Raw genomic sequence first — 27,185 nt, forward strand, 5'->3', positions numbered from 1 at the left:
GCAGAAACAAACTAGAGCATAAACATCGAAATGAGATATCTAACCCCCTACAGAAAGCAGTCTTTCTGGAAGTGCAAGGAAATGCAGATTCCCTGGAGAGGTTAAGAAAAGTGATGTATAAAAGCTCAAGACCACCGTAGATTCAGATAGTGTGCAAAAGACTTTACAAGAAGTAGGTCAAGAGTGTCAGAAGACTTCGTATCTTCGGAAGATAGGAACAATATTTACATTGCAACCTTTGGTTCAGGGCTTGTGCTCGATTCTAGAAGGGCATCATATGATCGATGAAACTCCCTCTTAATCTCCAAATATGAACATGCTTTGTCACCGAAATCGAAATTGCTACCAATTTTAGATATGACTTGTTGGAAAGTGCATAAGCATGAGGCTCTTTGCACTAAATATTCAATTCTTTATTCCTTTTGGCTTGTGTCCTCTCTGATTTCGTCACCCGATGGTGAGTCTAGATCTGTAAAGAGTTTTGCGAGGCAGCGAGAGAGAGCTGCTGAGAAGGTCGATTCGAAGAAAAGATATAGCATGCTCTGATGAACCAGTCTGGCGCTTCATGTCCACAGGCCCAATCTATCATGACATTCATCGAGTATCCTCATAAATAAAAAGTTTCAAGCTAGCTTAACATCATTCTGAGAAGTATTCAGGTAATCATCAGCTCTATTTCCTTTAAATATTGCCAACTGTCCGAACCTAGAATCAAAAGTAGTCGCTGGCTCTCTCTTATTGGTTCTCATTAGAACCATTAAAATAGTCTGTTATTCAGTTTCGCGGTATTTACAGTGCAGTCAATAATGCTTCATTATTCTGCCAACAGTGTCGCATTGTTTAGATGTCAAATTTGAGTAACGAAACCATTTATATACCTATCATCTGCAAGAGTAGATTTCCCCCAATTGCTCGCAACCCATCTAGAGCATTGCGATAATGCCAAAACTTCAATTTTCTTGATGCCACAAGGAAAAAAAGGAAACGGGTTTGTTTTCAGTTGAGCGCATATTTTCATGTCCACTTAAGTAGTAGGGCAATGCAAGTATTTACCATTTTTGACGTTTAATCCTACCAAAGAATGAGTATGCCAAATTAAAACAAGATGAAGAGACTAAGAAGATTGTTAATTGCTTTCATAAATCTTGAAATATGGGTCCAATGCGGAAAACCGATTGTGTACGCAGACTGATTTATCTTTCAACCCGAGCTATTCCTACATCAAGACGCACTTGGATTCCTGGTTCTTTCTGGTAGGCTCAATCAACCTCAGTAGTTCATCCCTCTCTTTCTCAACATCATCAAAGTAAAGCGTCAATAAACATACAACGTCTGACGCTTCCCCATCTGGTGACTCCAGAAGGTTCGGGACATTCTTAATTAGAACCCTCAAGAGCTCAATATAACGGAGCTTCTGTGCCACGCTTGTTTCCTTTCGCGGATGATTGACGTATAAAATTTGTGACCATAATGATCTATAATTCTTGTCATGCTCCTTGAAGTCGGAAGTTATGAGTTTGGAGTGGATCTTTTGAGGCGAGAGGCGAGCGATGATGCTGAGAAGTATGCTATTCTCAAGCTTATTTCTGGAAGCGTCGCCATCCAAGAATCTTAGTATTGCGTGACAGATTGGCGATTTATCCTTGTTGTAAATATGCTTGTACTTTTCATCTAGCAAGAAAGACACCGTTAGCTCAGCCGTACGGTAAAAATGCATGGAGATCGCTAACCAAATAAAAGGACCTCCACAATAAGTATGATACCAGACTGGAGAAGCCATGATACCATGTAAGATTCGTAGTCATCAAAATAATTAAACAGCTTCTGGTCAACCATGTAGATCCAATGCCTTGATGAATTCTCAAAGATACGTCGTGTTTTCTGAATCGCCTTGTCACCAACCTTATCGAAAACCATGATCAAATTGCTCATCAGCTGAAGCACTTCCTTTTCGTGAATATCTTTTGGCTCCATAATCAAAAGGTCGTAGTCAATCGTTTGCGTTGCTAATATGACCAAATCGATGGGAACTTTGGCTCGTTCTCTCCGATCCTTACTGGTAGTAGGCGGGAGAAAATGAAGACTTAAGATGGCGGCTCTGATAAGTGAAGTAAGGGGACCAGGTGGGTGATCCTCAAATTTGTCAAACCTAGGTACCGTTGTTTTATGCTGCTCTACTTCCTTTACTGTCGCTTCTTCGACAAGAAACTCCCAGACAGTTCCATGCACAACATCTACAATCGAATTGCTATAGAAATCTTGTCCCAACCCTTGCTGGGATGGGGAATCAATGCTTCTTACCTCGAAAAGGCCGCCACAGCAACTTATGAGCCGGTCTTTCACACGCTGTAAGCTCTCAGCAACGTTGAAATTCGCCCGTCGACTTTCATGAATCAAATCTTCGATCTTACCCTCCTCTTCTGCAAGATCGAGTAGAATTGGACTGAGCGCGATTTCCATTGAAAAGGAGTGGTACAAAATCCGAATGAGCCTGGACCTTTCGGCGACTTGACCGCTACCAACGCTCTTCAACATCTGCATATACAACCCATTTTCCCCGCTGAGCTCTCTTGGAATCATTCTGATTTTTCGCTTCAGGTCGGGTAGTCGACTGCGATTCTCCACACCATCAATGAGTAGCTTGACGACGATAGAAACCCAAAGAAACATCCCAGAAGCTTTGATCTTGATGTCTTGACATATCTCCTTTGCCGTTTGAGGATCCATTCCAACCATTTGAGTGAACCTTGGATTGCCACCGAGCTGCGTATTAACGTAGTGCTCAATATCAGGCCCTGTAGCTCTTTCCAGGTCAAGTCTTGGGTAATCCTTCATTTTCCCTAGCTCTTCTTCGAAACCAAGGTGGGGCCGACTTGACACACAGAGCTTGATATTCGTATGTTTGGCAATTTTTATGATCTTTTGCGAGAGTGACTGGCACACCTTGTAAGCCGTCATTCGGTTTTCGTGAAAGCCATCCTCTACTCCTACAATCTCGTCGAGTCCATCAATAAGGAAGAACAGCTTGGTAGTGGCGGAAATCAATTCTGTGGCCCTCGTAAGAGCTTCAAACAATTGGTCAACTCCCAAAACGTCGGACTCAAGTACCCCAGACTTTTTAAACTCTCCACTATGAGGTGGAGGTAGGATAACATCTGGATCTTCTGAAGCTGGAGGTGTTTCGGAATCGTTGTCGCTAGAACTTTTTTGATCAGGTCTCTTCCGGCGAATATCTTTAAAACTTGCAAAACGCTCCCAAAGCTTCTTGTAAACCTTCTGAATCATCGATTCATCGTGACTGAGAAGTTGATACAACAAAGATTGCAACATCCGCTGCTCGCTACTGTGCCCACGCTCAAAAAAGTAGCCAGCCCTCAGAAGTTGAGATCTCCCCGTCCATTGAGACAGAATTCGATCGGTCTTTGGGTGCTTGAAAATATGCTTCATCAAGGTTGATTTTCCAGATCCAGCTTTCCCAACGATCCAGTACACGTTATTTTTCTCCCCATCTCGGGTCTGTCTTCGCATCCACTTATTCATGCTGTTCTCTCGGAACCATTTTTGAAAGTTTGCATTCTTTTCACCCCCATTTGGTGAGCTGAAACTCGGGTGTTCTTCTAGGATCCAATTGAAAGTATCTTCGTGAGCGGTGACAACCCTTTGGTATTTTGCCGTCATTCTCTCGAATGCAAGAGTCTGAAGTACGTCTACTCAAAGTTAGCCTTGGAACTTTAAGGAGGGGTTTCTACAAACGAGTACTAAAAGCCACAACACCTGTTGAAATAATTAGCAATTTGTGTGAAAATCAAAATGTCATTACAAGCACATAGAAAGCCCCGAAACGATTTTCGCTTCGAAGGTCACTTTGAAAATACATTGGAAAATAAATGTGTTTGACATAATGAGCCCGAGACCCTCGAAGAAAGGTAATTTCGAGTCAAAATTTCATCGTCCAACCCGCTTCCCACAAACAACGACCTCAACGTCTTAAACGCTCCATCCTGTTCTCCAGACTATTCTCGTCCACCGCCGCAGGAATGCTTTTACTGAGAATCTTTTCCGCTCCTAAAAAGAAGTCTCAACTAAGCCCTGAGCAGCATCTCGTGAAGTAGAAATTATAACAATGCTGACAACTTACTTTCTTTAAGCGCGATTTCGTAAAGCTCTTGTATATTACACGCCACGATTTCGAGATTTTCTGCATCCCTTTCATTGTTTGGGTCGAATCTGCAGATGTCGCTATGGCTGCCCGTTAATTTGACAACATGTTCGACATTTCCTGGAAGGGTTCCAAATTTGGCGCTTTTGTCAGAGACAATCTGGAGGCCGGGTACAAGTTAAATACAGGAAGGTGCAGGATCTGCAGGCTGAAAACTTACGTTGTCCTCGCTGCCCCAGAAAGAAACGATTTGGTATTTGAGAATTTGCTGTCTCCACTAGAGAAGCGTACAAATTTAGTACTCATTCAACTCGCGGTGAATGGTGGGAATCCAGTGGTAGCTGCGGTTCAAGTTAACTTACATGTTCCCGGAGAATTCCAGAATAGATAGAGTCGTCCTTGAGTGCTTCCAAAATGTCTTTATTCTTTTCGAACCCGACGCCCCTAGCGATGTTTGATGTGATGTTTCCGAGTGTCAACAACTTGGGGTCTCCGCCATTGTGTGGAGTAGCGAAAAAAGCAAGTCCTGTACTATATCCAAGATGTCAGTATTTTCACCTCCCCTCTAAATAAAGCAAGCGTAGAAATAATAGCAAAACTTACGTTGCATCTTTGATATGCGTGTACCTTGGGTTGTTGTGCGCGTTCACAAGCGCCTGCTCAATAAGCAACCCTCCAAGACTATGTCCAATCAACACCAACGGTCTGTCCGGATCCGTTACTCTCTTAATTCGAATTGCCTCGAGAAACTCATCTGCCTTTTGTATAAAGCTACTTCTATCTTTGCCGTAGAAGACGCTCGAACTATAGGAGTAGGTCCAAATTCGTGCATTTCGGGTCTGCTTTGGTAGAGCTTCTTTGAGCCATAGATGCCCTTCTTTTTCCCAGGTGTCAACGTGGTGACTAGTTGAGCTGCGTGGATTGAGACCATGAACGGCGATTATGCTTTGTATTGAATTAGTTTGCGAGAAAATTGGTTTGGAGAGAAGGACATACTCGACATAAGTGATAATATCATCGCCCTCATCAGTCTGTGGAAACGTTGGGTAGATTTGTTTAAGTCCCTACACGGAGCAATTGTTAGGACGTATGCTTGGCATAGAAGAAGCTAGTTGAGATACCATCTTTAAACTACGTTCGTCTCTCCAAACCTCTGAAATTCTACTGGATTTACAAACAATCTAGCTATGATAACATACAAATTGGTTTCTTAAAGGGTGGTTCTTTCCACATGATAAATATCACAGTTGCGGGCCCGCCGTCTGGCCAGACCACACTAGCTAGCCTTCGCTACACATTCCCATCGATCACCCACAAGCTTGCATAGATAAGGAGTGTTTGTTAATACCACGAGAGTAGTGCGATGCTAAATTTACATTCGCTAGCCCAAACGAGCGTCGAGTATCCCTACAAACGGTCTGGTCGATTGATCGCTAAGTACAATTGGGAGCTTCTAGACTGCGGCGGCTTTTCAGCTGAGGCGTGTGCGTGCATGAATTGTCGCTCAGACTGGTTGTGAATACTGTAATCCAGCCGTCGTGACTTGCGTTTTCTTTCTCTCTCTACCATTCTTATGCTAAACTAAGGACACTTGTAGCCACACGTATCCGAACCCCGCACCTTAGGCTTCCCGCACATCTCACGAGAATCGGAAAGGAGACAATTACAATCTCGACATCAGAGACCATCCAGCCTTCTTACATTCCCCCAGTTTCCTCAGACATCACTCAAGCTAACAAGCTCTCATAACGATATTAAACTGATTGAATCCCGTCCCCTCAAACGCCTGGCCGCAAACCGAACAATCATATCCATTCTTCCCCGAGCAAGGCGTGATTTTGCATTGATCGTAAATAGCATCCATCATTCCTCGAATCTCGATATTGGGAATGTACTTTTCAAGCATGTACTATAGTTCGTCAGCTAGATACAATGCCAAGTGGTTTTTGGAAGACATTTACATCGTTGCAAACGACAACTTCGGCACCGTTTATACATTCAGTGTTGCGAATGCGTTTGCATCCTTGTTGGGAGAATTGTGAATCTCCGTTTTCTCGCGCTCTGTGTTAGAATGTTAGCATCATACTTAGTTGGGTAATGAGGGAGGAAGAATCTGTCTGATGCTGGTGTTTTTCTGGACCTGGAAGCTTACAATTCATCTGTTACATGTGTATAGTCCAACCAATGTCTTGGTGACCAGTCTGGTCTGTCATTTTGGCAGCAGTGGACTCCAGCCTGAGTTATGATAGTTAGTTGGGAGTTACAACTACGAAGTCAAGAGAAACTAACTGTTGCAAAAGGTCCGTAAAAACCTGCTCTGCGTTCAAGTTCTGGCTGATTTTCGTGTGCTTCTACCGTGATAACGGGAGAGCAGAGCGAGGAGATGACTTGTGTAAGTGTAATGAAGAGGATTGCGCTTAGATACATGATTGAGGTGTTTGTAGTTGAAATGGAGTAGGTATCTGATCGGGTTTCTTTGGAGAGGGACTGTAATAATAATGTGTAGGGAATTTTTTGAGTATATAAGTTATAGGAAATGGAGAAAGAAGAAATCTACAAGAACTAAATACTCGACATACGAGAATTGTTAGTGCCACAAAGAGCGCCCATATTCCAACTCACAATGCCGCCTATGAAAAATGTCTCGTAATGCAACACTCTACCGGATACTCACATCCAGACATCCCATAATACTAACAAGGTCATGACCATCTAACACACAGCCATTCTCTGTGAAACTAAGACTCAGATCATGACATTCTTGTCGAGTAACAATGGTAGTTGTTAAGGCGACAACGGTCGCTCAAAAGGGTCGGCTTAGATAGATCACCAGACTGCTGGGTCGGGATGGCGCTAAACCGATATGCAAATCATTTATCCGGCTTTACAATATTTCCAACCTTACGAGTCTTCGTGGTTGTGGTAGAGCGCTTAGAATACTAAGCCCCCGGGAAGCAACATAGCCCTGTTTCGGAAGTGAACACAAGTTGGTTTTTGGAGTAAGGTTATTTTGGCAGCCAACCAACAAATACCTAGTTTCTAAGGATCTTATAATTAATGAAATTGTCTTCATAGAAATTTCATAATCAAGTTACCTTGTTGCACTAGATATGCTCATTTTAGTATTGCTAAATCTTCGTTCTTGGCAGGGAAAGGGACTCGAACTGTGTGTCTGTGCCAAAGTCCTAGTGATCTAAGATATGGCGTCGTTCCAAACAGATATCCAACGTCAATTACCTGAGTTCCTCTGCTCTATATGATATCGAGAGAAATGTCGAAAGGTAGGTTGGTGACTTCAGTACGCTGTCGGCATTTTTAAAATCCAACGGTTCCAACGTCGCTTAAAATACGCGCAGCCCAGGCGTGCAAGTCGCCAGAACCTAGGAGGAATTAGAGACAAGAATTGCAAACCGAATTTCTCCTACTAACAAGCTCTCATACTACATGTAGCACACTAGGCTTTTCCTGGCACGGCAAAGGAATAAGGTAGCACGGCGTTCTAATTAACTTCACATGTCCAAGAAGATTTCTCTCTGGAGTTGAACGTTTTTCTAGACTTGGAAAAGTATAAATTCGAAAACTATTAGACAATATGAATACATTGGTTTCGGTACAAGACGCCCGTAATGATCATCAATCGAATTTTCTGAGGTTATTGTATATCAGTACGACGAGTTGGTTTTGAAGCTATCAGTCTCAGTTGCCATATTTTCGGGGAGCAATCTGACAAGACCTTCCCTTGAACCCTTACTCATAAAAGACCATATTGAAGGTCTCCAATGTAGCTAAAAATCGTAAAACTCCCTGTTTGAAATCGGTACAATGGATGTAGCCCAAGCGACATCGGCTGCCCTTGCAACATATTTGAATGAACTTTCATCATACATTCTGCGGGGTGAGATACCATGAGAATGAAATCTGCAAGACTTCGCTAAGTTTTTACCAGAGCTCAGTTGCTGTGTAGTAGAATTGTTGAAGGAAATGGCATGACCTCATAAAGCAGGCACAGGAGGCTTGGAGTAGGCGCAAATAAAAGCAAAGTGAGCAGCATTAAGAGGTTGGGATGCAAAACAAGCCTCGAAGTGATGCCACAATATGTAGAGGAGAAGGAGATAGAAGCCTAGAAAACATGACTTGATCATCGCTCGCAATATTGCTGTTATTCCGTTGCGTGAAAGTGAAGGAACCTTGCATTTAGCGAGCCGTACGGATGCGTACTAGCGCAAAATGGCAGTGCTCCGGATTCGTAAGCCTATATTTTGCACGTGACCAGCAGTTCAGCCTAGCGCGGAGGTTAAACATCTCCTCTTTGCCTCCGCCCGAGGATTTCATCTGGATCTCACGACAACTTTTATCGACAACACATCAAGCGCCAGAATTGGCATCGCGAGAGCCTCAACTTACGAATCACGACCTCTCGAATCACCTGCGTGTCCTTTGTATTGGTTTTCAATCCGGGTTAGACTTGGAAGCAGGAGGAATCATACTTGGTGTTGGGACGGGTCAATCACTTCTGGCGGTGGAGCTGCTTTGTCGCTTTGTTTGTCAAGGAGGAATCGACAATCACTGTCATCAAACCCGCAGTCATCTGCAATCTTGTACATTCATTTCCTTCTCGTTCCCAAAGATTGTTCATTGTCACCAGAGTTATCTCCTGTGATTGCAATCAGATTTGATTACACATCGTTTTCGAACGGAAAAAAAAGAAGAATCTTGATCTTGCACCGATCGCACGAAAATAATTACCCTGTTCCCCTTCTCTTCTTGCTACAACTAATCCCAGTCTCTTTTCTGGTCGCCCTCTCCTTTGTTCTTCGACTTTGACATCAATCGACAACCCCGACCATTCTCACCAGTTTCAACCTGGTATACTTTTTAGCAGGTTGGCATCATGTCGTCTTCTGTCTTCTTCAAGTTCAAGTCTCAGAAGGAGCCATCTAGGGTCGAGTTTGATGGTACTGGTATCTCTGTGTTCGAGCTCAAACGTGATATTATCATCAAGAGTGGATTAGGTGATGGAACAGATTTCGACCTCGCAATATATGCCGACAATGGCAAAGATGGTAAGCATGAACCTGATCATAGGAAGTAGCTCCTAGCTAACAATCAACAGAATATGACGACGATACAACTCTTATCCCTCGTTCGACATCAGTCATCGCCCGACGATTACCACCAAGCAAACCTGGAGCCGGTCGAGCCGCAAGATACATGTCTGGCAAAATGCCAATCAATATGAAGAACTCATCCCGAAAAGAACAGGTGGCGAACAAATCATCTACGACAAAGTCAACAACAGCGCCTACAGCTATACACGCTGGCATGACGGAGGAGGAACAGATGGCTGCTTTGTTCGAAGCACAAAATGCTCAATGGAACGCAACGCAAGATGAGATGGCCAAGTAAGTCGTATGGTATCGCTTGTTGATATTCAATACTAACAACATTTAGTCAAACACCTGTCTTCCGACCTGGTGCAAAGAAGGGTCCTCAAGCAGCAGTTCCGGACCGTGATCCTCCATTAGGCTATATTTGCTATAGATGTCAAGAGAAAGGACATTGGATTCAGGCATGCCCTACAAATGATGATCCAAATTTTGATCACAAACCTAGAGTAAAGCGTACCACTGGTATACCACGTTCATTTCTGAAGACTGTCGAGAAACCAGCGGCACTCATTAATGATGGTACTACGGATGAGACGAAGTTGCCATCAGGAGTTATGGTAAATGCTGAGGGAGATTTTGTGATTGCGGAGCCTGATAAGGCTTCATGGGAAAAGTTCCAAGCCAAGACGAACTCTTCGGCGGCGGCACAAAAGGCAGCAGCTGCTGGTGACAAGGAATTGCAAGACTTGGGATTAGAGTGTTCGATCGACAAGAGAATATTCATAGATCCAATGAAGACGCCGTGTTGTGAGAAGACGTATTGCAATGAATGCATTACTAACGCGCTTATCGAGTCCGATTTCACCTGCCCTGGATGCCAAACTGATGGGGTCCTCATCGATGATCTTAAACCTGATGTTGAGATAACGACAAAAATAAAGAAGTATCTTGAAGACAAGACGGCCGCAAAGAAAGATACTGAAGCCAAAGAGAAATCCAAGTCTCCGCCTGTAAAACGAGAACTTACTCCAGCTGCTGCTGATGTCAAGTCTCGCACTAAATCACCATCGCCTAAACCTGGCTACAAAATGGGTCAAGTTGCTACTAAACCTGCGAAGGCAAAGTCGCCGCCAGTCAAGACTTTGTCCCCAAATAACGGCAAATCTACCCTTGCCCCACCAACCGCTCCATCTGGGCCCAACAACAAAAAACGCCCAGCAGATGAGCTTCTTGAAAACCCTAGGATTCCCAAAGGTCCAAAGGCTATGCAGCAGCAGCAAGCTACCCAACAGAAGAATTTACTTCTTCAGCAACAGCAAGCCATGATGAATGGTTATAACATGAACGGTTTCCCCCCGGCAATGGGCAATGCCGGATGGAATGGTATGCCAAATATGATGATGCCAGGTATGAACGGGATGCCTATGATGGGCATGAATGGCATGAACCCTATGATGAACTTTGGGGGGTTTCCCAACATGTATGGGAACATGAACGGAGGTGGAATGGGCATGAACAATGGAGGAGGAATGAACAATGGAGGAGGAATGAACAATGGAGGAGGAATGAACAATGGAATGGCTGTAACAAATGGGTTCCCAAATCAGCAAAAAACTATTTTCGCTGAGCCACTCCCAAATGAGGAGGATAATGCGTATTTCCGCAAACCGGTAAATCCACACCGACATCAAGGCAAACAGAGACGTAACCGTCCTAGCGACTACAGGGAGTTGTGAGGAATGATCTCCTCTTTATTCTGTTCAAAGCTCAGGGATTTTATTCTCCCCTTATGGCTCTCAAATTCAATGACGAGCCGGATACGACATACACTGTACAAATACGCGACATATACTCTCTACACCTCACATCTACACTCTTCGGCGCATACGGCGTACTCAGCAAGGCATCTGAACAAACACGGCCTTACAATTCCACGGTAAATAACCATACATGGGGGCATTATCAGGCGTTACATTTCTCATTCTTTCGGGTTCACCCATGGAGGTCTTTTAATCGATATAAAACACATAAACACAACTCGGCATTGCGATGGCGTTTACTGGACATGGTATTTCGACCTGGCCTGGCATGGCGTGGTCCTGTAGGTCATCTTCGACTTACAAGCGGAGTTTTTTTGGGGGACGCATTTTGGTTTGCGCTGGTTAAGGGCGGTACCCTTATCGGTCGAAGGAGCAGGTGGGCTTTCTTGGACTAGCGTGGATTGTTTCTAAGTAGATATGCTAGCTAGGAATGACAGATTATTTGAAAGTAAATTTTGTTTCGTATAATGTGATTAGTGTAAAGGTGACTTTTGGTATCTCAATATTGGTGATGCACATATAATGTAACGAAACAAGTTTATGATAGACTGTTAAACCATCTTTGCACAATCTAGTAATCATAGTCTGTTCTCTTCATTTTTTCCATGCTTCCATGCTGTATGATATGCTTTCAAAGTATATCACATTCACCTTTGAATTATATTGACCTCTGAAACAATACGGCTGGGTCAACCTGATTATATGAGTCTCACTGAATCACAACCCGTTACAAACGTGCAATCCTCGTTACCATTATGGTAGACGAGAGATGCTTCTGTAATGACATTGCAATCTGGTTATTCGCATCACTTCAGGTAACAAGATATGAGAAACTGAGCTCAGCGACCTCGACATTCCCCCTTAAAGGTACATAAGCGAGAAGGCACCTATTGTCGGTAGCATTTCGCACATCGTTCGACTATTCTACCTGGGATGGATTAGCTGACGTATGGCCATATCATGTTGTGGCACAACGCTACGTCAGCTCCCAAGCGTAAGGAAAATTCAACTTAGGGACTGCATTCCGAGGAATCGCATATCCGAAGCTAGATCCGAACAGAGCTATTACTCTCGCAAAGCACTTCAATGTTCGATGACTAGGGAACTGGAATTTCCTGAACGAGTGATGGAACGTACATTTGATGACCTACACTAGAAGCTAATTCATCAACTGCAGCCTTGAACGGAATTGAATTGTGCTACTAAACACCTACATGTTTTCGTGAAAAATAGTAGAGAGATGGAAGGATGATGTGACGTTGCAGTCTGATTCTCTGACACAGAATGTAAGCATAAGCTCAGATGCCCGCCATCGCGAAACATACGAGATAAGCTGGATTCCGGGGATTTTGGGGGGTTTGGGAAAGATGTGCATGGTATGGCCGTATGAGCAAGAGCGTGGAAGAAGGGGTTAACATGTTCTGATATATGGAAAAGGGGGGTTGGAATGCGAGGACAAGTCATCAAAGCTTGATTCTCTCAAATGGCCGTGAGATTCAACGGCAAGTAGTCATAGCGAAAATGGTATTTTCGGGATATTTTATTGAAAGTGTGGAAACACAAGCGCTCGGAAAGTTGAGATTTTGCGCTGTGAAGCCACAAACAAATGTAGCGGCATTTGAGATATCACCATTCGTTCAACGTTCACATATCGAAGAGGATAGAGTTGGAAGCAGTCTATCGCTCACCGAATAGCCAAGCGAGTCGCGACAGCGATAATGCACTACCATACATAGAAGTCCGGAGCTGAGAGATACGACAGTAAATGCAAAGAATATAATTCTCCTAGCTCATCATGGGCCAAAAGGCGAGGCTGCCTTACTGTAGGAACGAGTCATCCATCACATTGCCCGACAAGGCGGAGTATGTATTCGCAAACCATCAAAGTGCGCTGCATAGTTCAAGCTGTGTGAATAGCGACACAGCACCTTATGGAAGATGCGAGGCTGCCTTGAGTTACGCGACAACTCATCATTCTCATCGTCCACAAGATCGTGAAGGTTGATTGGAATGACTGAGTTCAGTTTCGCTGATTACAATCTTGCTGCGATTCGTGGAGTGGGTAAATGTAGGCGCTGAGAAAATGTCCGACGAGGAAATGGATGAATTGTCAACTGTCAGATCTGCAGTGTTTCCCCAGAATCGCCAGGAACAGGGTTCCACGGCGTCAGATTGAATATCGCGAGTCCCGGTAGATGGAGTCCATGCTGTGGGATATCGGCTCTGTACATGAGTTTGAGCTGCGAACATGCTTTTATTAGCTGCTCAGGTTGAAGACAAAGTTATGCTGCGCATGGCAGGATGAATGGGATATAAAACAGGGCGCAGTGAAGGAGGGTGAGAGATAGGATATAAGGAACCTGAAAATACCCAAGTGTAACTTGTTCGAGATAAACTTGCGTGAGTGGGGGTTCGATTACTGATTTTGTAGATGGTGTGGGAGATTGAGCCATATTGAAAGCTGTTGTTTCCGCATGCGATTCCCAACAAAAGTCGGGGAATGGACATCCGCTCGAATTACAGGTGTTATATCGAAAAGAAAGTCTTTGGAAGATAACTTACCGATTGTTGAATGGAACACAGTTCCATTTCGTTGCTAGTGAGTGAGACAGGAGAACTGAAATAACACTTCCTCGTATGCTGCACCTGGAAAGCCTTCCGAATAACAGGCTGTTAATTGGGCTGGAAGTCTCAGACGCTTTTCGATACTTAGGCGACGGCCACTAGAATTTGGCCTCCTGCCAGAACCTCGCGAATCGCTCAATCAAATGAGAGGAGGTGTGTTGTACAAACGTTTTCGTCATCACACCGTGAGAGTTTTACCACGACTTGTACAGCTTTCCTGTTTCCTAGACATATCTACTTTCGGGAATCAGGTTCTTGATATACTAACAGAGAGGAAATGAAACAGCATAGCTTCTCGTGTACTGCTGCATGGGTAAGTTGTGACGTGGATGGTTCTTAGCGATCAGATGAAATTGCAATCAATACTTGGACGCGACATAGTTGAAAAGTAGAGGACACGATCAGCACACCGAGTAGTCAGTACTGGAAGACCAAACGTTTAGCGCTGTGGTGTACATATCAAGTATGTTGGATACTACTCCAACGGAAGCCATACGTATGATGTAGCGCTGGCTTGAGGCTGGTTGTGGGAAGAGGAGCAGAGGATGTGCTGCTCGCGTGGCATTCTCCACAATGATTTTCAGGGGCACATCGCCCCGTCCCGGAGGAACAAAAGTGTGGAGATAAAAATACTTTCAGAAAGTCCGGGGTGCAGGAGTGATCTCGCCAGATGCATTCCGGTTGAATGCAACTTCTACAATAATACATACGCCGTGCAGGATCTCTGGATCCGATCCAGAAACGGAATATTTGAGGCTGCCGGTTTGTCGTGAGACCGATCCTTGGGTTGTAATGCTACCACATTGTGGTTGGAATTCCTTCTCACGAGCCTAACTTGCTAAAAGAATGAGCCTGATTGGGCGTGACGGTAGCAGTGTTGGCACTTGGCTGAGTTCGTATGGTGACAGGAATGTAGGCTTTTGCAAACGGATGTCCCAGATCAAATGAGGCTCCAACATAATGCGGAAAGTGTTTTCTTGTCACACGTTCGCCGAATTTATGATCAGGCATTGTGGTTAAAGAGGGCAAACGGGGTATTGCATGTTCTTGTCTCGTCTGTGGAGGGTTTGCTTGCTCCGTTAGACCTTTTATGCTATGTGTTCTGTTACGATGATACCTTCTTTGGGCACTTTGCGACCTCGCCTCTTTCTCGCCTACACTTTGCCATAATAGGAGCATGAATTTGTAGGCACAACATGAATTATAAGCGCAGCCTCGGAAACATATCGTCATCCAAATCCATGTGTGTTTGAACCTAGGAGTCCACAACAGGTAGTTGTTCGTGTTGCGGTAGAAGATTACGACGTTTTCGTCTCGCTTCGTAGGGAGCAGCGGAAGGAAGAGGCCGCTCTGAATCTGAAGGCTGTAGGCGCTGTAGCGCTTGCGAAACACCGCATGCTGTTTGATTCGTAGGCTTGTTAGACTGCAATACTCCCTGAGCTCTTACTGTACCGTGCTGAAATTTTGAGAAACATGGCTCCATAAATGCAAACAGAGTTCCCCCGAACCGAGGCCTGAAACCGTCGCTGATTTCCGAAATTCCGGATATGAGTGACCTTCCCTTTTGGCAGAAACTGGATAGATTCAAAGATTGTGAGCAAGGCAGCAAGACTTGCACAGCGCTGATACGCAAGCAGCCCCTATTAGAGAGGTTTTGCAGATTTTGGGATTACCGTTTAACTTCCTATTATGGTTTAGCGCTATAGTTTCATGTAATTTATGCTTTCTCTCTTTCGGGGCTCCGATAGAACTTTATAATCCCAAAATCGCGTTTGGGACTATATAGTCCCATGGGATTCATTTGGGATTAAATCTAATCGTCCTAATTATTAAGTTTTTCGGGTCGAAACACTCTCTTACACACTATAATACTAACCGAATCCCAAAAGCTGCAAAACCTCTTATTTCAATAATAACGACTACTTCATGACTCGTAATCATGCAATTATAATCCCAAAAGCTGCAAAACCTCTCTATTCCCGAGATGGAAGTGATATGATACCGACCTGAAGCGAGGGAAGAGCAGTCGAACATGGTGGTCAGACACCCCCACGGATTCTCCAGCAACCAACAACCTCCACAATTTTACCCCACGCGGCAAGCCTCATTCCCCAGTCTCCAGACTAGACCTTGACTTGGTGGAACGCGCCTGGAAGCGTCCGCGTCTTATCATCCACCCTGCGATTCCTTTTCCAGAAGCAACACAACACCCGACTGTCATCGATATACTCCGTCTTATGGTTCATCTTGTCCAATGAAGCAACGAAAGTCCCGTCTGCCTGACATTTGAGTTATTCATTACGAAGCACATAACTTGCAACCTCTACACATTGGCTACTAGCGAGTAGTAGTACGCTCTCACCGCTTGGTTAAAGTTCTCACACTGGAGCCGGATCGCGACATCTCGTTGCCGGTGTGGACGGTATCAGACAGGCTTGCTCACGGAGCGCTGCGCTCGAACATATGATACTTCGTAATGTCATGGACTTAATCCTATGATATGAGGCTACGATGTTGGTCTCATGGGTCGGAGAAATGCCGGTAGCCCCCCAGAAAACTAGGGCAGCATACCCCACGAAAGACAGTTGACAGAGCAGCGACTTACGAGATTTGGAAGGGAACAAGGAGTGGATCACTTCCATGCTTCCATGCAGGAGCAGAAGCAATGTTGAAAGAGCAGTTCCTAATGGCACCGCATTGCATGAAGCACTTGCTTTGGGTCTGTAAAAGACTAGTGACTGAGAGCAATAATAGCTCCTTACGCAGCAATAATTGACAATAACAAAGAATCAACCAAGACTATCACTATTATCGAACGTTGTGCCAATCCAACGTATCGACCTTGCCAGCTGTCCCCTTCCGGGCTTGTCCCAAAGCAGCGTCGCTCAATCGTTGGGCCGGGCTGGTTAATTTTTCGGGATTCCGGGGGAGACGGGTGTCCAAGCAAATTGCGAAAATGCATGGCCCTCAAGGATCCTTTAAGGCCTGAAAAGAACTAATTCCGTCAAAAAGCTGCCTTTTTAGGTCAAACATCCATTATTGAACCTGGCAAGGTCGAAGCGTCCGGAGGGATGAGTTGTCTCACCCGCTTTTGGGACTGAGTTCGGCATGGGGGTCTTCAAAAGATGAGACGATTGCGAGAAAACATAAATTCATGGTGCTCGCCCCCTATGGAAAAAAAATCTCCTGCTTTCCTATTGATAATTCTCGCTCAAATCTCCAAAAACTCAACTATTCGTCTCTAAAGTCAAGAGTATTCCAGTAAACTCGAAGGAAAGTGTGCTTACCTTACCAATCACTCATCAATCATCGACTCACACCGAATTCAACCAACTCTTCGACTTGTTCGGCCACACACCCATCAGCTGCTTGGTAAGTCAAACACCTTCACTTCGGCGCTGCCGTGTCTGCAAGATGCAGTCATATTTTATTGTTCAAAACTAATGTTACGTCAGCTCATCCCAAGAAGTCCCCAAAACTACAAGAAGTCCAACTCGCAAGACCTGAGTTTCTCGAAATCAGAACAACACAAACCACATATACAATGCCTTCTCAAACCTCAACAACGGTGGCCCACCCAGTCCCACGCCGCCACTCTCCTCTCCTCTCAAATGGCAAATTCGGACAGGATATCAACCTTTCTCTCTCGGCAAGCTTGAACTCAAAAGCCAAATCGCCATATACCTTCGTCAGCAGAATGGACACAAACGACTATTACCCACCTGCTCCACCGCCACCAAGTCCAGTCCACTACCCAAGTGACAGCTGGAATACCTCTTGCCGAAGATAGATGCTCTCGCATCGGATGAGCTTGTATATTTTCGGACTGTGGTGTACGAAGGAGGAAGAAAACGAGACTCGCCTCTACAAAGGGGGGAGTTCCACGTGACGGTTACCCAGCGCCTATGCTCTTCTTACCAACACCATCTTACGACTTTCCTTCTTACTCACTTGAGTCTTGATCTTCCGCTCACCTTCACCTCCCGAAGTGAGCGGCTGATCTTTTTGGGAATACATATACGGGAACCTTTGTCGCTCGCGCGTATCCAACATTGGGGAAATATCGGAGTTTATCAAAAGTGCTTTTCCTATTTCTGTTTTCCTTCCTCACCTTTCTACCTTTAGACTAGGGAGGGAGAAGTGTCTTAAGTTTTGAGCGATAGTTGTATTCCCTAGAGCGACAGAGCGAAGGAGTTTAGCATTCATGGGTTTCTAATGCAAGGGTGCTTGGGTGGCTTACTTGTACCTCTATGTTTGAGTTTGCTTCCTTTATTGAGACTTTGAGACTTCAATACATTGTATATTTTATGATAAACAATAATTGCATACATTTGAACAAATGATGACTTTTGGATGCGAGAACTGGTGCTTTGCCTTATTGATTTAACAATTTCCTTTTGTAATACTGCGGGGAGATGTCGGCTGGAGGTGATAGCGCCCCCCACAATCCAAATCTAACCACATTGTGGTGACGGGTGAAGCCCTGAGAAGTTAATAAATGTACAAATGAATCAATCAACTTCAAAGAACCATTCCAGCAGATTCAAGATGTGCCTTGCATTGTCTTAGCATCTTTATCAACGCAGCTTGCCTAATGTCAAATTGATAGAGCAAAGGAAGGAGCGAAGGGGTGGGTGGATGCAGGTTCTTGGATGATTGATTTGACTATTGAACCTGTAAGTTTGCGCTTTTTCCCGACCATGGGGAATTCCTAACCTAGATTGAGCAGCTTGAGATAGATACGAACCTGGAAGCCTTGAAACGGAACAAAAGCAAACGCCACGCTCGATCTCAAGCACCAACCTCCCTTGTCCAGCGACGAACGCGGTAAACCCCCACACGCTCAACCCCACGTCGCGGTTTACTTCTTCATCAGAATACTTGGAAGACAGATACAGTCTGTAGGAATATGCAAAGAGACGTGGATCATGAAGATGGCTTGATGGTGGGGGAGACGACTTGGGATTGAACGACGAGCATGCTTGTCCCTCCCCACAACTTGGGAGACAACGGAGAGAGGCAGCTCATTCCATCGCGACGGATACACTCCTTGATCTTTTCCAGCATGAACGAAGCATTTCGCGGAACCCGATAACGATGGTGATGGATTTGGTTGCTTAGGACGCCTGCCGACACTGTTTGCGCGCATTGGTCGTCATTGAAGTCCGACGACGATGGCCGATCGTGCCCGGACGAATCGAACAATTCTGAAAAACAACTTCGACTGATAGATTTGACAAACGGGCCTGGGAAAAACATTGGATGCTCATCGACTCCGGCAAGATCCCCAAATTTCCGCTTGGAAAGAGGAACCTCCACATGAGGACCTTTCTGAGGCTGGCCGTTCAACGTGGCCATGGTAGGAGAATGTGGACAGGAGAACGATATTGGGAGAGGCAATCTGCAACAGAAAAAGGAATGTACGACACAGTTGTCTTGCAGATTGCAGCGGTCTTGCTAGCATTCCCATACATTTCTTGGTCAGACGCCGCGAGTCGAAACTCGATGATCGTTCTGCTCCCTACTATAGACCCGAGACTATGGCCTAGAATGCGGCGCACAGAGCCCACGAGATTTTAGTAGTTTGCTTGTTGTTTCTCCTTTAAATGTTCAATTCCTCACTTTTAGTAGTCAAGTCGTCTTGTCTGTAAGCCTGCTCTGTAGACTATAAGGTACTTGTGCTATTTTCGACCAGCAACCTCAAGCGATGGTTTTGCAATGCTAGGTAACACCTTATGGATGTGGCGGCGGAATATGATCCTATCTTCGAATTAGCCGCATCTCAGAGGAATAACGCTGGCTGGCAACTCATTGCTGTGACTATAGGCGATCGGGAGCATCCACGAGCTCACAACCTTTTTGACAGTTTTTCTTGTTGACTTTTCTTTTTAGTTTTAAATTTCTCAGTCGTTGGACGGTCCTATCAAAGAGTTACACCGATGAAGATCTTCCACAGAATATCCAAGTATGTTTGTGTTTATGATGGGTGTGAAGTCAAATGACTGATAGGCTAATCTGATAAGTCTTTACTTTCGGACTTGATCATTGACGAAAGCTATTTCGATGACGCGGATTTGAGGCTTCGAAACTCCATTTCAGGACGAGTAGGGATGCATTGTCTGGTTTCGTCCCTATTAGCTAGTTCTATGCGGGCGCAGATGATAGGTTTCACCAAGAATCGGTCGAAATACCAGCAAATGGGCAAGTGTAGAAGTTTCTGCAACACTGTTAGCTTGTCGAGCCGTAGAAACATGTGTGTTGACTCCCACTTGCCTCGGAATCTGAGCTTAGCCTCTACTGTCATCAGGCAGAAGCAGACCTTAACTAAAAGCCTCTATTTGAACATGAGACATCAGAGTGCAGTTACGCAATATTAAAACCTCGAACAGGTTGTAGCCATCCGCTTGGAAGGCTACTATTTGGTATCGATTTGTTTTATCTTGTAAATCTTTCCGAGAGCTGGCCCTGCCTTACTATGAGCGAAGGCATGAGTCGGAGAAAGGAGGGACCCCGCTGTGGAAGTTATTTGATTTGCTGTCGGTTTCTGTGGCTGCTACAGAACCATTGAGGTATTGCCCTCTCTTGCCTATAAGTTGGCATTAAAAATGGGCTTCGAGTCAGTCTTGACGACTGCGAGGCTGAAGACGCAGCGTCCGCGAGCGATCACAATATGTTTGTTTTCTTAGGACATGAAATGCGCGATGCGGTTCGATCGATGTCGGATCCACAGTAGTATGGGGTCATATAGCTTTGTCATTTCATGAAAGCAAGATCTGGTTCTGCGTTGTTCTTTCTTGAGTACTGGGTCAAGCGAGTGGTGGCCATCACGCCGCATAACGCCAGGACAGATCCGCCAGCAGATTTTGACATTGGACTCTGCTTGGTGGCCGGGAATAACAAGCATGTGCTTGAGAATTACCATGTCAAGTGTTAGCAGAGATTGTTTGGATTGGGTTCATCCGCGCCTCCACGTTGGAGCAGTTGATAGTATACCGCTGTTGCGAGTGTGACATCCGTGGCTTTCAGTGTAGGTCTCGTGGCTTAGTATGTGCTTTGCAGATGTTCCCTGTTCGAAGTACCACTGTTAGTCATTTATCTGTATTTCTGAAAGGAGAGGGCTGGAAGTATAGATTAGTCTTAGACAGACTGTCACTTGTATCTAAGTGTATTGTCACTGCTCCCAGGGGAAGGTCAAACCAAAAGCAAAGAAGTCGGAACTCACTGATGAGCATGCTACCCACCTTATGCAGATTATCTCTCGGGGCGTCACTGTCAATACAAGATCAGAAGTTCGAGTTAGTGATCTTCGAAGTCTTCACAAGTGTGACTTACTGGATTATTTTACTTTAGTTTAAGTGCTGAATGCGGAACTTCGTTCATTGTCATTATCATCTTGCAAGAGTCAATAGCAGAGAAGTGCGTGACTTGAACTGCGTTTGGTGGCTGGCTTGCTTTCTTAAGAGTCGTGTAGGTCAGAAACAGAAATGAGACAAAAAAATACAAGGAAACGTTAGGTTCATGATGGCATCATTCGCTTCGAGTGAGAGCAGTGTACTCGATATGCTTAAAATTCTATTACTCCACGAATATCCTATGTGTACTCTATACACGTCAGCTGTTGCTACAATACATGCTAGAGCAGTACTTACGGCTTGGTGTTCCCGCAACCAACAATATCTCATTCCAGTTGTCCATCAAAATGGAACTCATTTCGTACCTGTATAAATTTCCGTTGTAGTATGAATAATAGCTGTTCGTCGCGTCACTGGCATAAAGTACGACTCGATCCCAGACCGTGCCTCCAGCTCATACGGCTGGTGCCCATGTATCATCTCGATTGTTTCAGTAAGCTTTCGTGCGAATATCGGGTATCAATAGCGACTGCCAGGTTGTGTTTCTATCCCCCACCACTTCGCACCTTCCAGTTTGTTTGGTATACTACAACTGTCTCTTTCTCTGAAGCGTATCCTTCTTACAAGCACAAACAATGATACTCTTCTTCCGAGGATGAAACCTCGCTGTCTAAATTATCTGTAAACAGTATACCTGGGCATAGGTCCTTGACGTCCATCACCACCCCAGTATTTGGCTTTCTCGAATTGCTGGTGGACGTGGACTAGGCATTATGTCAGTTTGGGTCTATCGATAAATTGCAGCTTAACAGACTGTGTTGGATAACCTCTAGAGAGAAGCTTCCGTATTTATCGTGAAGAAACTTAAAAGTTGCACAAGCTCTCAAACCCCTATTTTGTCTCATTGGTTGAGTTGAGCAGAAAGACTCGATGGTTACCGGCGCATTATCCAAAGGCAAGACGACCGCTGTAGAGTTCCGGCCCTTTCCTGTTACGGAACAAACAGCTGTTGTTGCAGCAGCTTTTGAAGGTCGGCCAACGGTCAGGACGTTGTTTGAGATGGTAGCCATTTGTACGAATGTTGCTTTGATAAACAAATCTTTATGCTGGTATCCGGTCTTCGATATCTGTTTACACAAAGGTGTTAGCCTTCAAGCTCAGTCTTCTCTTATCATGTGATTTGGATATACTCGCAAACAAGAGGAAATCGACGCTTGACTTCTTACTGTTCTTCTGTACGTGAATACGTTGGTTTTATGATGTTGTTGTGCCTATTATATGCTAGTGAGCAGAGGTTTGAGATCGACGCTGAAGGCCGATGCTGGTTGACCGTCGGATAGTCGTCGCGGTGATCTCAACGCCCACACTAGCTGTTGTTCTCGCAGAAGCGTAAATCACCTGCTCGTATCAGCGGCTTCCTGCCGACTGCTATCTGTAGCTGTGCGGCTCGATGTGATGTTACTTACTGGGGGATGTGGTAAGACGAGGAATTGCGAAAGCGAAAGCTGTTGAAATATGGTGGTGTTTCTTTGCTTAGATTTGATTCCTAGCTGTCTCCAAATTCTATTAGCGTTCGGCCTGTCTGCCTTTCTCATCGCAGCATCTCTGATGGTAGCTCTGTATGGTGGTAATCTCCTCATACCCTTGAGGTGGCTTTTCCTCGTTCGCGGAAGCTGTGACAACGCGTCAACATACCTTTCTGGCGTTATTATGTTCGGCTGGCTGTCTTCTACAATATGCGAAGCTATGGGCACTCTGTCTGATAATAGAAAAGGCTCGCCTGGGTGAGGAAGTAACTTGTTGTATCTGAAGGAGGTACCAGTTTGTCGATTGTGGGGGGAACAAGGGGGGTCCAGCACAACCACAGAAGAAAAGTGAAGGTGCTTTGTGTGAATTGGCAAGTCTTTTCACACTCTTGGCTCATATCTCTGGTTGTAAAATATGTAACAATGGTTCCATTGAGTCTATACATATCATTGTATCTACTTACATTTATCCGTTACCTATTGCCCACTCGTTCTTCTGCATTCAGTGAAGGACCTCGTCTACATTGTCTCCACTTGGCAAGTCTTCGACACCTAGATAGGTATATCAGAGAGCGCCACACATGATCTCGGGGGATCCACCCCACACGCTAGTCCGACTAATTGAGGGCATTTATCTGCGGAAAATCTCCCTTTCGAACCATCCGTCCGCACAATCAAAACATTCATTTTCAAGACTCTGCTCTATTTACATACTCAACACCAGGAACACGAGCCGTCTACAGAAGATCAACAGCGATCACTTGCACTCGACCCTCTCGTTGTAGTGCCATCATCTGGATCCCTTTTTCTAAGACAAGATCTATTTCGCACTCTCTCTGAGAGCACTTATCCGCCAATCCTGAGCTCCAGAAAGGACTCACCGTACCCTTTGCTCTAAGCATCACGCGATCTGTAAGTACAGCCATCTTATTAGCAGTATAAACCGTCCTGTGCTGCGCCTGACCGTCAAGAAGCTTTCGAAAGTTTGCAAGCCTCAAGTTCAAGCTACATTGTGAGGCGACCAAGAAGATCGGCCAGTGATCGAGCGGCCACCATGTTCTCTCATGGTCAGACTCGTGGTCGAAGAGGGCAATTCACGATGAGTCGTCGTGTGAGATTGATGCGGACGGCGAGTTTGAAGAGAACGCGTCCTGTCTTGCCGTACGATAGAAGGGCAGACTGCAAATCATGCAGACGTAGGAGCCGGATCCTTGGATCATACTCTGGTAAGTTGAACTCTCATACCAGGTGGGAATCAAATGGAACTGAGCTTACACGAAGTAGGAGTCGACCGAGTTCTTACAAAGATGTCTATCTATTATTCTTCTCACGATTTGAGAACATCAAGTCAGAAGTATACAGCACCTGAAGATCTCCTGCTGGTAAGAATTCCAAATTCAATCTCCGTCTACCAACGCTGACCTCTACTAGTGGCATATTGCAATCATCCGCAAAGCGACCCTTCGCATAGACTGGATGCAGATCTTCCAACCTGAGTGCCAACAGCGTAGAGCTGTGGGCAGTCTCCGTTCATACATTAAGGACTTGGATCCCGCTATTCGCACCAATGATCCTTTCGGGGTGAGGTTTTCTTTTTTTTTTTTTTTAAAGCGTGTAAGCTGAGCTTTCATTTCTGGTAGAACGATCAACTAACTTTATATAGCTTTATAGAAAGGCGCAGTGCCGACAAGCACCAAGCTGAGAGTCAACAATGTGGAGCTGCTGCGGACGAGATTCGTTCGGGGCTTAAATATTTAGAACCTCCTATCCGCGCCGATGATTCCTTTGAGAGGGTCAAGCCCCGAATCGAAAAATCTGAAGAATACTTGGCAGTTGGTACTGATGTACTTCGACGCTCGGCATTTGACAAGGTCATCCGACGCTTGAAAGAGAAAGACGAAGATGCCGAGAAAGACAGGAACAAGCGTCGTGAAAGGATCTCAGTGGATCGGGGCTTGCACCGTGAGCGAGATAGGAGGGACGGACTTTATCTTGAGCTTGAGGCGATGTCCCAGAACTCACCCCCATCAAGTCTTTGAACCTGCTCCGTAGGGCGCTGCTAGAGAAGCTGATGACATTGACGAGATTATCAGAATGGCCGAGGCCGGCATTAAACCACCCAAGAAAAGCGACACAAGACGATCACCATGACCAGTATCATTTCCGGCTGCAACAGCTAAAAGATTTTTTCATAAGTCTTAGCCCAGAACGGGCTGAGCGCATATCCTCAACATCGCAGCCCAACTGCACCCAGCGGCAGTCCAAATCCCAGATCAAACCCTACAATACTCAGACTCGGACCCCCATACCCATCGTCGTGGTGACCCCTACCGCCTCATCGCCCATTTAGTACCGCTTAACTCCTAGACCGTGTTAAGGACCTAAGTGCAAGATTCTCTATGCTACGACAGAAAATGGTCCTTAACACGGTCTAGGACTTAACAAACCCCTTCCCACGCAGCTTCAACGACCTGTCGACCTCGACCTCGACAGAACGAAAGCGACGATGACCACCTCCACCTTTGAAAATCGCACGACGTGGGAAGAAGAGCGGGCAAGCGACTAGTGGCAGGATCTCCACATTCAATCATATAAGGGGAGACGGTTGTCGCCACAATAAAGTAAGTTTGGCCAATGGATTTTCATAGGAATATATCGCCAGAACGCTGTTCTTTTCCGCGAGAGAGGTATCAGGTGTAGATAAACAATAGCTAACAGTGTTCGTTCAGATGCGTTGTCGTCCAAGCTAGGCTCGCCCTTCCATGGCAATATGCAGACTCCTCAAACCTCTCCCCCTCACATCGACTACTATTTCAATCATCTACCGGGTGGTAATAACTTGATAGAAGTGGTTTGTCGAATGACTAGCTATTCTCATCGACCTCCACCCCGCGTTTCACATACAACTGTTCAAAGAGAGCCTGGTCGGCTTTCACCCCGAATTGGAACGGCCAATTCGGTGGACATGAAGGCAACTCCCAGACTAATGCTCGGGGCCCTGAATCGTAATGCAAGCCCGCAAGCCTTTTCCACGACTCGTGACGCGTACGGTCGGGGGGCCTGAATCGTAATTCTATTTCGCAGCTAATTATCAGCCTGCTACCTACGGACAAAGCGCTCTCAACGTGAGTCCTCCTCCGGTGTCTCATGGCTATCCGACCACCTTCACCATTACCAGTACCATTATTGCAGATCAAAACCTCGGAGGCCTCGTCTCGCCTTACGGCACACGTCAAACTGCATCGCCAGGAGGGCAGCGACCACGTACCGCGGGAGCACCTACTCAACCAGGAGCACATCATAACAATTATCTCGCGCCCCTCTCTGAGCTGCAATGCTGGTATGATATCTTTGAACTCCTTCCGGGGCAAAGGCAAAATGTACAGGAAATTTTGAAGCGCCGGTACATCCAGATACGCAATGCAGCCTCCGAGGCAGCTGGCGAAACTACAGGCGATCTGTTTGCACTAATCTCCGATTGGTACGAGCGGTACGCGCGGGCACGTACTTGATCGCCAATTGATGTTGTTGATCGAGAGGAAGACTCCTCTTGAACCAAGGAGAGCCTATAACAAACGTATTGGTGTTAGCTCAAGCTTGGCCTCGCCGTGGCCACCAATACCAAGGCTCGTTTGCTGGTGGCAATTCGAATGGTAACGTGTTCGGAAACGGTTATGGCCTTGTACATATGTATTCTTTTCAATAACTTGATGTTTCGGCTAGACTTCTCCTAGACCAAAGCGGTCATATAACAATAGAATCACCGTTGACCTCCCACCGTTAACGTTAAAGTGCAAACTAGTGATGATGTGACAGCAGCTGAACTTGAATTGACAGACTAGCAATCCATACTTAAGATTCTACCAGCGGACTTTCAGTCATCGCCTAGAAGTTGTTGCCAAGTCCAATGCTGTCACCGTTGACAGACATTCTCCTTCATGTCAGAATACTACTATGAGGTGTGTAGGACGAAATAGCACTCCTGACTTAATACCCCCCCCTCAAACTTCTCGATAAAATGCTAGAGTTTTCCATAATGGGTCCGAAACGGTCAGACATCAAGGAATCACTCACGTATAGTTCAAATCTGAAAGGCTGAAAGCAGAACAAACGACAACGCCAAAGCATCTCTGGAGTCCAGGAAGAAGATCTGACAACCCCCAGAGGGAGGTTTTGTAAAGTTGTGTTTCCCTTTCACGCCACGATAGAAGGTTCAACTTAAAATGCGACTAGTATAGGCAGATTATCTGGGCTTTCAAAGGACTTTTAAGAAGCACTTCAAACCCATTACATTTTTGCGATCAAATAAAAGGAAGATACTTCGTCTTTGTACGAAAACGGCCATAGCTGATTTAGCGAATATATATGTAGCTTTACCAGCTACCACGTAGCTGGCCACTCTTATTGATATTTATATCCATATTTATCAAACTCTACAGCACGGTTGGTTAAACAGTGTTTTGGTTCTTGTCTGATCTAGATATTCAGGGCTCAAGTTCTTATTGCAGGAAGTCACTACGGTGTCTGACTGTATGACTTTATTCCCATCATTCCATTTATGCTGCTAGCCTCTAGTTTACTTTTAAGAACTGAGC

At 45.3% G+C, this 27,185-nt stretch overlaps 4 protein-coding genes across 4 annotated transcripts; 2 read left to right on the top strand and 2 right to left on the bottom strand.

Moving 5' to 3' along the window:
* Nucleotides 1-1,216: 1,216 nt before the first annotated feature.
* On the bottom strand, nucleotides 1,217-6,586 carry GLAREA_09693 (alpha/beta-Hydrolase; the record flags this gene model as incomplete). Its single annotated transcript, XM_008086289.1, has 12 exons — nucleotides 1,217-1,671; nucleotides 1,731-3,707; nucleotides 3,754-3,774; nucleotides 4,139-4,319; nucleotides 4,380-4,436; nucleotides 4,522-4,690; nucleotides 4,763-5,104; nucleotides 5,156-5,223; nucleotides 5,958-6,068; nucleotides 6,121-6,220; nucleotides 6,312-6,394; nucleotides 6,449-6,586. 12 exons carry the CDS (start codon nucleotides 6,584-6,586, stop codon nucleotides 1,217-1,219), a joined length of 3,702 nt encoding a protein of 1,233 aa, XP_008084480.1.
* Nucleotides 6,587-9,050: 2,464 nt separating this feature from the next.
* GLAREA_09694 (RING/U-box) lies at nucleotides 9,051-11,003 on the top strand (the record flags this gene model as incomplete). Its single annotated transcript, XM_008086290.1, has 3 exons — nucleotides 9,051-9,222; nucleotides 9,273-9,561; nucleotides 9,611-11,003. 3 exons carry the CDS (start codon nucleotides 9,051-9,053, stop codon nucleotides 11,001-11,003), a joined length of 1,854 nt encoding a protein of 617 aa, XP_008084481.1.
* A 10,736-nt stretch (nucleotides 11,004-21,739) lies between these two features.
* On the bottom strand, nucleotides 21,740-22,704 carry GLAREA_09695 (uncharacterized protein; the record flags this gene model as incomplete). The annotated part of the gene is made up of 3 exons (XM_008086291.1): nucleotides 21,740-21,828; nucleotides 21,954-22,191; nucleotides 22,531-22,704. The coding sequence occupies 3 exons, from the start codon at nucleotides 22,702-22,704 to the stop codon at nucleotides 21,740-21,742; spliced, it is 501 nt and encodes a 166-aa protein (XP_008084482.1).
* A 1,193-nt stretch (nucleotides 22,705-23,897) lies between these two features.
* On the top strand, nucleotides 23,898-26,102 carry GLAREA_09696 (FF; the record flags this gene model as incomplete). The annotated part of the gene is made up of 5 exons (XM_008086292.1): nucleotides 23,898-23,972; nucleotides 24,022-24,176; nucleotides 24,254-24,552; nucleotides 25,320-25,441; nucleotides 25,686-26,102. The coding sequence occupies 5 exons, from the start codon at nucleotides 23,898-23,900 to the stop codon at nucleotides 26,100-26,102; spliced, it is 1,068 nt and encodes a 355-aa protein (XP_008084483.1).
* Nucleotides 26,103-27,185: the final 1,083 nt, after the last annotated feature.

Source organism: Glarea lozoyensis (assembly GCF_000409485.1).
Source record: "Glarea lozoyensis ATCC 20868 chromosome Unknown GLAREA4, whole genome shotgun sequence".
Lineage (NCBI taxonomy): Eukaryota > Fungi > Ascomycota > Leotiomycetes > Helotiales > Helotiaceae > Glarea > Glarea lozoyensis.